The 14,761-nt window shown below is 25.2% G+C and overlaps 2 protein-coding genes and 1 long non-coding RNA gene across 3 annotated transcripts; 1 reads left to right on the top strand and 2 right to left on the bottom strand.

Moving 5' to 3' along the window:
- Window positions 1–2,904: 2,904 nt before the first annotated feature.
- Window positions 2,905–6,957, bottom strand: LOC126902528 (probable rRNA-processing protein EBP2 homolog). The gene is made up of 5 exons (XM_050679905.1): window positions 6,759–6,957; window positions 6,363–6,446; window positions 6,009–6,116; window positions 4,084–4,544; window positions 2,905–3,128 (listed from the first exon to the last, which is right to left on the bottom strand). The coding sequence occupies exons 1-5, from the start codon at window positions 6,807–6,809 to the stop codon at window positions 2,960–2,962; spliced, it is 873 nt and encodes a 290-aa protein (XP_050535862.1). The 5' UTR covers window positions 6,810–6,957; the 3' UTR covers window positions 2,905–2,959.
- Window positions 5,699–6,116, top strand: LOC126902552 (uncharacterized). The gene is made up of 2 exons (XR_007703251.1): window positions 5,699–5,864; window positions 5,955–6,116. It is a non-coding gene; the product is annotated as an uncharacterized LOC126902552 (long non-coding RNA).
- A 4,299-nt stretch (window positions 6,958–11,256) lies between the features above and the next one.
- LOC126902529 (eukaryotic translation initiation factor 3 subunit G-like) lies at window positions 11,257–12,476 on the bottom strand. The gene is made up of 3 exons (XM_050679906.1): window positions 12,311–12,476; window positions 11,736–12,250; window positions 11,257–11,669 (listed from the first exon to the last, which is right to left on the bottom strand). Exons 2-3 carry the CDS (start codon window positions 12,239–12,241, stop codon window positions 11,324–11,326), a joined length of 852 nt encoding a protein of 283 aa, XP_050535863.1. The 5' UTR covers window positions 12,242–12,250; window positions 12,311–12,476; the 3' UTR covers window positions 11,257–11,323.
- Between the last annotated feature and the right edge of the window lie 2,285 nt (window positions 12,477–14,761).

The raw sequence follows: 14,761 nt of genomic DNA, 5'->3' as shown, positions 1-14,761 counted from the left end.
GGACACGCATCCCCCTTGAAAAATATACGATAATTAAACAATTTAACGTATCATCATACGCTATAGGTGGGCGGCTTCCATTGGGTAGTAAGGAAAAGAGCATGTCCCCTTTGAAAAATCCTCAAAAAGTGGTTCTTTAAGCACATTATGCGCTAGATGTAAACGCTTATGAGCAAGAGGTAAATTTTACCCCCTGGAAAATATGTGATCTCCTATTTATTTTCTTATACCTATAGAATATTTATAGCACTCATTAGGGTACAACAGGGAACACGACCCTTGGAAATATGCCATTCCCTTCTATCACACTGCGCTAAAATTTTATACCTATAGCATTTATAGTGTTGTTGTTTACTTTGGAACAAATTGCCTGTAAATTATTTGTAAATAATAACTGCAACACTAAAATATGAGCGACAGTGATAATTTAAAACATAGTTTGCCTCTTGTAAAGAAAGTAAAATTATAATATGGCATACAATCAAGCAGTGGCGCCAATCCCTATATACATGTATTGCGATGTAATACATGTATAATTTGGGTGGTATATAGAAGAGATATAAGTAATAATAAAGAATATAAGATAATGATCAAAAAAGGCCATAAAAACTTTTTTTTTAAATCAAGAATAATTTAATTATATTTTATAATTAAGGTTTGCCTTTATGTGTATACAATTCATACACTCTCATATAGTTTATATCTGTTCCAACCTGTATTTATAAATACATATATACACATGAATTTGTCAATATTTAATTTATTACAAAAATAATCAAATATACTAAATATGCAAAAATAAGCTTAATAAATATTTATTTATATAGGTGAAAATTTAGTAAATATTTTTTTTTTTTTGAGAATTTCAATAAAATATTCTTAGTTGCAATACTTCCTACATATTTCTACAACACACATTTAAAAATATCTTATAAATATAATAACTAAAAAATATATTTGTTTATCGCAATAAGATGACAAAAAAATTTCTTAAATATTTATTTATATGTATTTTGAGAATACAGAATATTTAACTAAATATATTTTTAAATATTTACTTAAAATATTTTTGAAAATATATTATTGAGAATAAATGTAGAACATTTACCTCAAAATATTTGTATTATATATTATCGAAATAGTTTTTCAAATATTTACTTATTTCATTTATTGTATATTTTAAGGCGATTTTTAAGTTGAAGTTATTATTCAAGCAAATTCCGTTAATTTAAAAAGTAGATATCGTGTAGCGATGTTATTTTTTTTAAGGGACCACTCAAGTCGATTAACAGACTAACTGACTTTTTAACATTTGATTTGGCCTACTATAACTTTATAAAAAGTTTTTTTGGCCGACAGTAATACAAAAAAAAATGTCTTTTTAGTAGACTGAAGTAATTTTAGTGGAGTAATCTACCTTCTTCATCTTCTTTAGTTAGCTCGACGTTGTTGAAGTGGATATCGAGAAATGAATGATGGTTCTTGCAGTTATTTTGAAGGTCTTATAAAGTAACAAATAAAGTTAATTAAATGTAAAGGGAACTAATTGACAAAAATACGAGCTTCAACATTTTATGTGATTATTGTAATAATGACATACAGTTGTAAAGCAATTGAATGAAGTGGTAATAGCGTACAAAAGGTAAAATATGTTGGGTAGTATTATTAAAACATTACGTATATATATCGCGCGGATTAAACTCTATGTATGAAGTGACAATAAATGTATAAAAACATGTCATGTTACTAAAGAAATGCAATTAGAAAAATATAACACGTTAGTAAAAATGTATACAGGTTTATTTGTAATAATTCTTTATTATTTTAAAGATGATACCAAAGATGTATTACAATATATCTAGGAAATGAGATACTTAAACAAACTGCTTTACAATTTGTTGAAATTGTGCCTATGCAAATTGTGTTATGCACAAATAGATGCGTGTGCAAAATATGTAATTTAGAAACGTTAAGATATTTATTTAGAGTAGTATTTTTAATTTAATAAATTGATAAGTATTGTCTTTAATAATCATGTTATCCACTAAATTGAATAACTATAGACAAAGACGATGTTTGTTTTTAATAGTCTAAAACTGTAAAAATAATTTAAAAAAAATATATATTTGATGGTTTAAAAGTTATTAAAGATATCAAAACCTGGCGGAACATATATATAACTTATATATAAGTATATTTTGGAAAAAATTTTGGAGGAGGAAGATACGGTATTGCTTCTTATTAAGCTGTATCAATAGTAACATATAATTAATGTAGTGTATATAGTAAATAAATAATAAATGTGATAAAATATATAATATATATAAGATATTATCTTATATATACGTTTTATTTAAATATATAAGAAAATTTTAATAAGTTATAACGAGAAGTATGGATAATTTAGATAGCTTGTAAGTTTGTCTTAAAATAGGTTATGAGCCAGTAATTATTCATAACTGAAAGGGAGCACAAATTCAGTTTAGAGATAAAAAAAAACACAACATTTCGTTATTTTTCTAATTAATGAAAATATTTGTCATTATTTGTGACATTCATCATGCTATTCAAAAATAAATACATAAAATCGTTTTTATTTGGTAATCATAGCCTACCTTAATTAGTTGAATCATTTGTACTCTTATAAAAATAATATATAAATTATTATTTTGAAAGACCTAAAAAATTATGCAAACACTGAAATTTTCAAAAAAAGTATAACTTGAATTACTAACAAAGAAGTACGCTTTTTCTTAAGTAGTATAGTACTATACATTTTGACAACTTAAATATAATCTTTTATTTAAGTATTAAAATTCCTTGATTATGGTAAAATATAACATTCAGGACACTTTAGGAAGAAAGTACTAATAATTAAATGCAATTTTTAAAAAAATAACATAATTTAAAATATTAAATGATTATTATTTTATGATAAAAAAACATTTACAAAGTATAATTATTTATTTTTCATTGACATTCTTTTTTTTTTATTTATACTACCTCTATTTTTACCTTTTGATTTCATACTTCCTCCAAAAGTACTCTCTTTAGTGTTACCTTTCATTCCTCTTTTTTTCCCTCCAAATCCATACTTTGCATCTTTACCTTTTCTTTTATGTTGTGATCTATAAACATAAAATGAAAATATCAAATAGAGAATTATAATTTAAGGTTAATTATAACTAGATTATTTTAAAAGGATGTTACAAAATGTTTAACTTATAAACTTAAAGTTGATTAAAATCAAACCAAAATATTTGTTTATTAGTTCAATTAGAAATTCAAACTAATTAAATCTAATAGTAGGTCAAAATTATTGGAAAATAACAATAATTAGTAAAATTAAAACATTTGAGTTTTAAGATAATAATTGAGGTGATCACATAGAAAGGAATTTAAACACAGAAACTAAATTTTTTATTTTTGTGCTAGAAAGAATAAAGTGTTTATCTAAACCACATGAATAAGTCATTTTTGTTTTCTACACTATTCATAATTTATCCAGAAATTTGATTAAATTATTTCATTATGTAATAAGAATTTGTACTTATTAGTTTTCCACAAGAATAGAAAGTTGATATTTTGTACTTAGTTTCTTTTTCATGTCAACGTCTCAATTATATAAATGTATAAATACTTAGTATTTATACAATCAATGAAAAATACTTCTTTAAACAAAATTTACCTATACAACTTGTATTTCCCAGAAATAAAAACATAGAATACCAATTGATTTTCTCATGAAATTCAATTACATATTAAGTTAGAATACATAACGAAAATTCTAAGAGTAATTTATTTATGTACAGATTATCAATGGTATTAAATATTATTTATCTCATTGCTTAATTTATTCAAATGTTAACATTCTTACAATTTTAATAACAATCACATTCTTATTCTTATTTTAGAAGAAAATAGTTTCTTATATTCTGAACACTCCTTGTAGAAAAATATTTATTTTCTAGAAAGAACTACAACTACTTTTAGTAAAATTTTGAACTTTGTTTAAAAATGGTAAAAGAAATTTTTTTTTTAACTAATTCAAAAATAGTTATTCTTTAAGTTATTTTGGTTTACCTGGTAAGATTTTTTTTTTCTTTCGAATTTTCTTGCTTTTGATTTTTTTTGCTACCATCAGTTTCTAAAAAATCTAAATCATTTCTTAATCCTTTTCTAAACTTTTTAATATTTTCATTCAAATCTCTTTTTTGTTTGTGTTTTTCTTGGACAGCAGCAACCCGTTTTTCTTTGGCTAACTTCTTTTCTTGTCGTATACGTCTAACCTTTTCTGTCTGTTCAAGTTCAACTTTTCTTTGTAAAAGGGCATGTCGTACTTTCTGCATGTGTTCATCAGATTTGAACATTTCAGCAAAATAATCTTCTGGACGATGTGTTGGTATATTATGCTTATGTAATAATTCAATGCCAGTCATAACTGCAGTTTGAGCATGTCGGTGGAACATAGTTTCACGCTTAAAATCATTTAAAGCTACTTCATCAATTTTGCCTGCTTTTAAAAATTGCTGCTGTTCAGTTAGCTGAAATATAATTTAAATTTTACTACAAAGTGAACAATTTAATAAATAGTAAGGTAACTTTGAAATTAATATGTTAGATAAAAAAAAAAAAACGAACATATCATTAATAACGAAATGTCACATTTAATTTTTATTATTGTCTCATGCAATTAGCAAGATTGTTACATTTTACACTACTTGTTTAAAATACCAAAAAAATCAACATTTAAAATGATCTTATGGGATGTTTTAAATTGTTTATTTATATTTTAAACAGATTTTTTTATTTTTAAAAATGTTTTTTAACAACTCTGGTTGCGTTAAAATTAATATTTTACTTCTTATTCATTATATTTGTCAAACTTAATATGAGTTAAGACATGTATAATTTGTCCATTTTTCAGATTTAGTTTGAACCACTTAATTGATAATTTTAATTGCTCATTATAAAATTAAATGTATTTTAGCACAATATTCAGTTAATAAAAAACTTTTTTCAATTTAGTTTTTCATTCCAATTAAAAGTATATATAAAAAATTTTATTAGCAAAGCATAGCATAAAAGTTATGAAAATTTAAAGTTTCTACTTGAGTACACACATTGTGTTTTTAATAGTGGTTTGTTAAGCTGATAAGTGAGTTTAACAATTTACAGTTTAATAATTTTATTAATTAAAGATTCAATAAAATCTTCTGTTTCATTAAATTTTGAGCAGATTTTTACTGATTTTCTAATGATAAATTTTACATGTTAAACTTTTATTTCAAACTTCAAATTTTTATGGTGTATTAAGCAGATATGTAACTAAAAAATTAAAAAATATTTTTTTTGAAATTAGGTCCCCTAACAGAGATAATACATCTGGAATACGCGTCTTTTTCTAAAATTTCTAAATTTGTAGGCCTCTAAATCCCAAGAAAATTGTTTTAAATATTTGAAATTTAGTTGAAACATAGATTATACACTATACAATACCACATTTGAAAATCACCATAAAATAATAGCTTCTTAATGGTTTTTAGTGAGCTCAAAAACACCAATTTTTACAAAAAAGCTTCATTTTTAGAAAGTCATTAAAGTTTGAAATTTCACATAATTTTTTTTTTATAAACTTTAAGGTTAATTCTAAAATTTTAATTCAATTGAGTTAATATTGAATAATATGTGTGTTTATTAACATTCTGGCTATTTTTAACATTTTTTACATTGAAATGGCGATAAAAATGGAATGGTCATAAAAAAAAAGAAAAAAAAGTTGATTTAATCTGTTTATGGCATCAAGAATAAACCCTAAAAATTCACTTCTGGATGATTTGGCATGGATTGACCCATACGCAACAGTAGGTGGTTTGTTTAATTTTTAACTATTTTATATAGTATAATTTTATTTTATTTAATGATGGATTATATAAATTATTGATAATTTACAGTTTAACCCAAATCCAACTCACTATAAAAGACACTTATTCAATAAATATACTGACCTCCATAGATAGTTCAGGAGCTAGAGGCGCCGTTTCAGCCACAATATCAAGTCTTTCTGACCATGGAAGGCTACTTTGAAATGATTTCAAGGCATCATTTAAACCTCCCTAAAAATATGTTAGTTTTAAGATAAATAAAAATTTATGTACATTTCATTTAGGCTATTTATAAATAAATCAATCAAAATCATTTAGTCAAATTTTTAACTAAATCAAAATAAAATAATAATTTTGTTATTACTTTTTAATAAAAATTTTACTAGAATTGTTGATTTTTGAACTTAATATATAAACTATATGAAATTGATTGATAATTTGCACAGATGAAATAAAAATTATGAATTAATAACTTACAATATTATTAATGAATTCTTTTTTGGGATCAACTGGTATATTTAATCCTGGTTTTAACTTTCCGGCAGCATACAACTCTAATAGCTAAAAATTAATTGTATTAATAAAAAAATTGATACCTCACTTAAAAATGTTTGCATAGAAAAATATTTTCTTTTTTATAATAATCAAATATTATCTCTTTTAAAACATTAATATATATATATATATATTTATAATTTTAGATGAAATGTTTAAGAAAATTATAAATTTTTATTATATATATTCTAAAATTTGACTTTCTAGATTTAACTCATTTAATGAATACACGATTCAAATAACAATAATTTTTATGAGTTAATAAAGTTTGTTTGACATCTTATGAAATAAAAAATAATTTAACAGTAAATTACTTACTTCTTCTTCGGAATCTTGATCTGAAGACATTTCAAAATCATTATTAGTCATTTTAAATAATATTTAATTAATGTTAATAATAAACAATGTAATTATTGAAGTAGTAAAATCTGTAATTTATAAAGTTATTGACTTGAGTAATGATCACTAACACCTTAAAAATATATTTTTAATCGTTTGTATCACGTGCTCAGTATCAGTAGGAGTTATTATCACACACTTCAATTTCTTAGTTCGTGATAATTATTATCAATGAAACGATTTATACTGTTATCATTACACAAGAAATTTATTCTAGTGTTTTCTTTCATATAATTAGACACGTAATATTGTGATGTTGTCACCTTACCATTATTTTAAAAAGTTATTGTAATAAAATACAGACAGCGCATCCGCTTCTAGAGACTAATGAATGGACGATTAATATTTATTTCAAAATTGGTAATCGCCCGAATTACTATTTAAACCCATAAGATCTGGCCATCGACGTCAGTCGATCCAGTGCTTTGCGTCATTCATCAGTCTCAGTACTCAATTGTCGCTGTCCGGCTTATTGCATAAAGTCAAGTCTTTGTTTTTCCTTTTTCACCTACCTACTCTCGTCCTCGAAATTTCAGAGTACTTGTACCTTGCACTTCGTCTGCACCTCATACTCGGCTACCCCTGTTCTTTATTCTCTCCTATACCAAAAGTATTTGTGTCTTGCACTTCGTCTACACTTCATACCTAAGTGTTACCCTTATTCCCTTCCTATAACAACGGCCTTTCGACACCCACAGCTAATGCGGAGTGTCAGCCGAGCACGATAACTGCTGTATGATCACGTGTACGTGAATACCCAGGCAGCAGACTCAACATAATTTTTGTACACACTATGCTACTCTACTCCCTTTCCGTGTGTTTTGTTTAAGGTATTTTTTTGTGTTACGTCAATATTATCAAAAACTATATTAAAATAATAACTTATCTAATGTACTTAAATAAATGGAAAATATAATTTTTTAATTATTAATTAAGGTAATTTTCTAATGGATTACACTTCTCATCAGTTAAATCTTAGGCAGACTTGTATATAAGCAATAGTGGGTATTAACTAGTTAAAAAGTTATTTTTTTTTTAACTTGTCAACTTAACTAGTTAATTATTTTTCTAATTAACTTTTTAACTTAACTAATTTAATTTTCCGATGAAATAACTTAGTTTTTTTAGTTAATTAGTTAAAATAACAGTTAAGCTAAATTCAATATTTCATAAAAAAAATGTATGTCTTTATACACTTTATACGTGGTTAAATAAAAAAAAAATGGAAATTTCTCCCCCATATATTATATTTACATAACAATAATTATAATTTTCATTATTTTTTAAAAAATGTATATGATTTTTAACTGATTTTTTTTAATAGCTAGTTTTAAAGATAAAACAGTACAACAAACACAAAAATAAACAAAACGAATAAAAAATTTTTTTGTTATTATTAATATATTTTTTCCAAGTTTAAAAGGTACGATGAATTGTATAATAGGCTAGGAACAAAGGAAAGCGAAAAAGAAGTCTATAGACTTGCAAAAGTAAGAGAAAAAAGGTCTAAAGATTACCACTATGTAAGGTGTATAAAAAGTGTTGTTAATAGGATTCTATCCTGTGATGATGTAAAAAAGGGTGGAAATAATATTTTGAAAAATTACTGAATGAGGAGTATCTAAAAGTGACATTAAAGTATATCTTGTGAAACGGAGGGCTGGTAGATTTAATTAGTGAGAAAGAGGTATGGGAGACTATGGCATCAATGAAAAAGAATAAAGCATTAGGACCAGATGAAGTGTCAGTACAAGTATGGAAAATATTAGGTGGTGTTGGCATAAGGTGGTTGAAGGATCTTTTAAATAAAATCTTATTAGATGGGAAAATTCCAAATGAATAGAGGAATAGTATTGTGGTGTCGATATTTAAAAGTAAAGGAGACAAACAGGAGTGTTGAAATTATAGAGGCATAAAGCTTATGAGTCATAATTTGAAAATTTGGGAAAATAATAGCTAAGAGAATAAGAAATGAAACATCGGTATCTAAAAACCAGTTTGGATCTATGCCTGGTAAGTCAATAATGGAGTCATTATTTTGTGTGAAGCAACTAATAGAAAATTATAGGGAAAAAAGAAAAAGCTGTGTATGGTATTTATAGATTTGGAGAAAGCGTATGATAGAATACCAAAAGGTGTTAAAATGAGCATTAATAAGAAAAGGAGTCCTGAAAAGGTGCATTAATATAATAGAGGATATGTAAGATGATACTTGTACAAAGGCAAAAAATGTAGGAGTAACAGGTTTTAGTGTAAGAGTAAGAGTGCACCAAGGTTCTACTTTAATCCCTTACTTATTTTCTATAGTGATGGATGAAATTACTAGACAAATACAAGGAGAAGTGCCATGGTATATGTTGTTTGCTGACGATATAGTGTTAATAGGAGAAAATTAATCAAAGGCTAGAGGTGTGGAGATCAGCTCTTGAAGAAAAGGGTTTAAGAATAAGTAGCAGTAAGACAAAATATATAAAGTACAAATTGACAAAAGAGAACACGAGGTAGGTGAAATGAGGAGAGCAGTGACAATAATCAAAGATGTAATAGGAGAGTTGGATTGTTTTAAGTATTTTGGATCAGTTGTGCAAAAGAGCGGCGGTAATGACGAGGATGAAAGACACAGGATTAAGTGAAAGTGGAGAGAAACGTCTGGTGTTTTAAGCGACAAGAGAATTCTAATGCGGCTAAAGGTAAGTTCTATATTGTAGTGAGACCAGCAATGATGTATGGTTCATAGTGTTGGGTGGTTGACAAGAAAGTAGAGCAGAGAGTGTAGCAGAGATGAGAATGTTTAGATGGTTGAGTGAGGTGACTAGAGAAGATTGGATAAGGAACAAACATATAAGAGAGAGTATAGGTGTAGCGTCAATTGTGGATAAGATAAGAAAATATAGACTTAGATGGTTTAGTCATGTTATGAGGAGAGACGAATCGGAAGCTGTAAGAACAGTTATAGAAATGAATGTTGAAGGAAGACCAAAAAAGAGAGGGAAAGATGTTATTGAATGTGATATGGGAACGACTGATGTAAATGTAGATGATGTGGGAGATCGTGTCAAGTGGAAGTTTAGGATAAAGGTGACCAACCCAAAGTAGTTTGGATTAAGGCGTGGAAAAAGATTCAACTTTAATAGTTGAAAATTAATTCTTAGTTTTCTCTAACATCACCAACCAATAAAAAATGATTTTAATAGATTTTAGCCAAAAAATTAATTTTAAATGAAATAAACTTTTTTAAACTAGTTAAGTTAAAAAAAAATTTTATCTAAGCTAGTTAAATTTATAATTTTTTAAATTTTAATTGTTAATTTATCAACATTGATCATACTTAGTGTGAATTAATTATTTCCATTAACTTGCCTATCTTTGTATATAAGTAGGGGTATCTTAAAATAAGTCATACTTATTAAGAGATAATTAAAAAAAAAAAATTTGTTAGCAACGAGAAAAAAAACTGTAAAATAAAATAAAGTGAACTTTTAGAGTAGAAAAATTATTGTTAAATTCTTATATAGAGTGATTTAGTACTGTCGATCATGTGATTCCTCCTAAAAAGGTAAGCATTTTTTTTTTTTTTTTAATGTAACATTTTCTAATTTTGAAAAATAAGTTTGTTATAATTTTTTTATCTCGAGAAAAATATTAGAGGCAATATTCTTAATAAATCACATTGAATAATAGGTTGATATTATTGAATAGGCATTGAAATTTTTTGATTGAACTCCATTTCTTTCAAAATAAAATCTTAGTTACCTGTCTGATGTCTTGTACAAAAGAGCAGTCATTTCTTGTATTATTTTTAATTAATTAGTAGTCATAAGTCTAAAGGGAATTTTCTACTAAGACTCCTAATGAACGATCATATTAGTAAAAAAAATAAAAATCTGATTTTTTCAATAGTTCATAAAATTAATGCTTTAGAATTGAAATCAGTCTAAGATTTTAATTGTGAGAAGAAATATTGAAGACTTCAATCTAACTTACTTAAGATTGTCTAGATCTGATTTTGAATACTTTATATAAATTAAATTTAAGAAGTTTTTTAATTCATTAAATAATTGTATCATATTAAGACCACTTTTTTTTATTCTGCCCTTTTTAACCACTATTCTCCAAAAAATACTATATTTTATCAGACATCTAAAAATCTATCAATCAAAATACAATATCAATACAAAATATTTTGGTTATTCAATTAATTAACTTGTATATAAATTTAAAACGAATTTAATAAACACAAAAATTATAAATTTGCATCAATAACCAAATGTATAAATAATTCTTAATTGTATAACTATTACATCAGAATATTAAAATAATGTTTTAGATACGAATCATCAAGAAATATATATGCATTAAGTATTAAGTATATAATGGATAAATGAAATAACAATAATTTCTACATAAATAAAAAATCTTTTAAGGTAAACTTATGTATTTTATTCTGAATAATGTTTAATATCCAATCAAACAATCTTTAGTTTTTAATAGTTACTGCTTTTATGGTTATTTGTGGACCAACTAACATTTAAAATTAAATGATCATAACCATAACCATGAAGATTTTTAATAGCTCTTTCTGCATCCATTCTAGACTTGAAATTAACAAAAGCATATCCTTTGCAAGTACCAGTAACTTTGTTAGTAGCCAAGAAAATTCTTGATACTTGACCAAATTTACTAACAAGATCACTCAAATCAGCTTCAGAAGTACTTTCAGATAAGTTTTCAATACGAATGGCTGGAACTTCATCAAAGTTACGACTGTATGGATCACGTTTACCAGCTGTATTTGTAGCACCTTCTCGAGCTAATGGTGGAATGTAAGGTCTAAAAAAATGTAAAAAAGGTTAAATAAAAGTTTTAATTCACAATTACTAAAAAACAATTAATTACCTGTTAGTACTCGTATTTTTTTCTGGTTCAATAATTTTTTCTTGAACTAGTTTTTTGTCTTCCACTACTAAACCAGTACCCTTGAAATGACATGAGAAAGACCAATGCTCACCACCACAATTACGGCATTTGATATTCATATTGACATTCTTTATTTTATCTAATGGATTATCTTCAAGCTTATCACCATCTTTCCCAGTTAGGAATTGCATTTGAATTTCTTCAGCGGGTATAGTAGTTGCAATATTAGGTCCTGGTTTATCATTTTTTGAGTCTCCAAATTTGGGCCAACCTTTTCTTTCAGCAATGCTTTTAGAAACAATACGTCTTTCAATTTTGTAAGTTCGTACGACTTTTTCTTTTTTATCATCTTTATTCCATCGGTATTCAGTAATAGTTTTGGTATTACCATGTTGTTCAACTTTTGGTGGAGGTAAGGTAGTTTTTTCTAAGTGATTTTCAACTTCATCTGCCCAACTAGCTTTAATTAAATCTTTATTGTGCATTTTCACCCGCTAATAAAAAAACATGATTATTTATATTGTTTCTAAGAAAAATTAGTTTTAGATACTTACTGTTAAGTTATACGAAATTATTTCACAATATTCAGGGAAAAAATTAATGATTAATGAAGGCTCAAAACAAATTTTATACGTACCACAAAAATTATCTTTAAAAAAAGAAATTCAAGTAAAACTATTAATATATAAGTGCACACGTACGGACGAATAACGAGATGTGTTATCACGAAAACAATAAAAAGTATCAAATTTTTAGGTTATAACACTACTACGGTTTCAAACTAATATTAATTCAGCGTGCTCATACCATAAAATAAGTAAGCCTAACTCAAAACATGGTTATAATAGTTATACCACACATCCGTTAAAAGTTTGTACAGATTTAAACAGACTAATAAACCAAATAGAAACTTAATAATAGTTTTTTAGTCTATATGAATCCAATTGATACAAATTTTAAATGGTACCGTGGTATAACTTTTGTAGTCAAGTTTTGAGTTAGGTTCCTTTATTTCTATGCTATACAAACTTAGACATCTTTTAGCTATAAAAAACTACTTAATGCCATATTTATGGAAGAACACTTGGTGTATTTGTACAAGAACCAATTTAAAGGAAAATTTCCTGACAAATATTAGTTGGGTACCATTTATTATTATTCGGGAAAAATAATATTTTGACTGATTAATAAAAACAGTACAAGTAAAACTATAAATATAACAATTTTTTGATCTATTACATGAATACCGCTGAGTTTTTAACAAAACATTGTTTAATCTGATTGTAACAAATCATATTTTTATAATAATAAAAGTATCTAAATTAAGCTCTACTGAAATATCATAATTTTTATTACAATATCCTTAACTGTTAATTTCTGGAAAATTACAGTTTTTAACATTTAATAATGAGTTTAAATTTTTGCGTTAAGTAAGTCATAAATATTTTTATATTATTATTATAGAGAATTTTTCAGAGAACAAATATTTATGAACTTTATTAGTGTTACATCTAAATCTAAGTTAATAAAGAACTTTAAAATATCAAAAAATCTTAATTTTCATTAGTTGTTAAAGTCATCTTAATATTAAAAATTGAGGGTTTCGACGTTCAATATATATATTTATAAATAAATAAATTAGTTTCTATTACAGTTTATTTTGATATTTTTTATGATTAAATATATTTAACTGTATATATATTTTTTAATAATACTAAAATTCGTTTCCAGAGCTTTAAACCAATAATTAGTCGTGTTAATTTATGTTATTCAAATTAAATCGTTAGTTTTATGATTACTAAATATAACTTGCGTACTTCACACCAAAATGTTTTATGTCAACAGTGTGTATAATTTGAAAAGATGATCAAAAACTGAAAATATATTTTGATAGGTCTAATTCAGCTCTGCTTTCTATCTTGTTATTCATTTTGCATATTTCGTTTTGTAAAAACTTCATGAATACCTTATTGTAAAGTATGTCTTGTAAGTGAATCGTTCGACAATATAAACTCATCCAATCCATGCATGATGACAGAAATTAATCTTTATGATAAATATGTAACGTTAACGAAAACAGGAATTGACAATACGATTGCTACAAAAAAGCATCCCTTGAAAATGCAGTCAAAATCTTTTATCGTTGTAGCGGAACGCATTTGTTTGTTTGTCAGTGTGAAAAAACGGTACTCTGATAAACATGAAGTGTTGTGTCCGCAAAGTGTAAAAATTCGTATATTAGAATAAAAAAATGTGGGTCTTATAAATATGGAAAGTTATATTTAAAAAAAAAAATTTTTAATACGTACAGTTGTTTTAAAACTGAAACGTAAATATTCATTAAAAAAGGTAGAAATAATCAAGTGAAACATATTTTAATATTTAGCTGTTATACTAAGTGAAACTTGTAGTAAAACTAATTAAAAGTATTTTTAATTACATTATATTCATTTTATAAATGAATTGTTTAATAAATCTTTGTTGAATAATTTAAAATCATTTTTAAAGACATTTGATGTCAAGGTTATAAATAATATATATAATAAAATTATATAATGAAATATTTTTCATACATATGTTTTTTAAAATAATATTTTAATACAAGTCTACTGTAAAAATCCTTTATTTACAGATATATGTGACCAAATTATTATTTAAATCCTATTAATTTGATAGGTAAGATTATATAAAAACTAAAATTTCTTTAAAGTTACAAATATTTAATATACATGTTTAATTATGATGATTGTTTTTTTAAATTGCACACGTTATTATACTTATATTATTGTGTACTTATTTAATTGAAGTAAGATGATTATGAGCAGCGATGATAAAGCAAATAGTTTTATGTTAATTTTTTTTACAAAAATTTTAAAAATATTTCAAATTTGTTATTAGATTAATGTCTATGGTCTCTTTTTTTTGAGATTATTACCAATTTATAAAAATGAGTATTTAAATTTAAAAATCCAGCACAAGGGGGTCGCGGCACAATGGTGACTTGG

Source organism: Daktulosphaira vitifoliae, unplaced genomic scaffold (assembly GCF_025091365.1).
Source record: "Daktulosphaira vitifoliae isolate Bord-2020 unplaced genomic scaffold, ASM2509136v1 Scaffold_3, whole genome shotgun sequence".
Classification (NCBI taxonomy): Eukaryota; Metazoa; Arthropoda; class Insecta; order Hemiptera; family Phylloxeridae; genus Daktulosphaira; species Daktulosphaira vitifoliae.
Note: the sequence above shows the minus strand (reverse complement) of the source record. Positions and strands in the feature narration are given on the sequence as shown.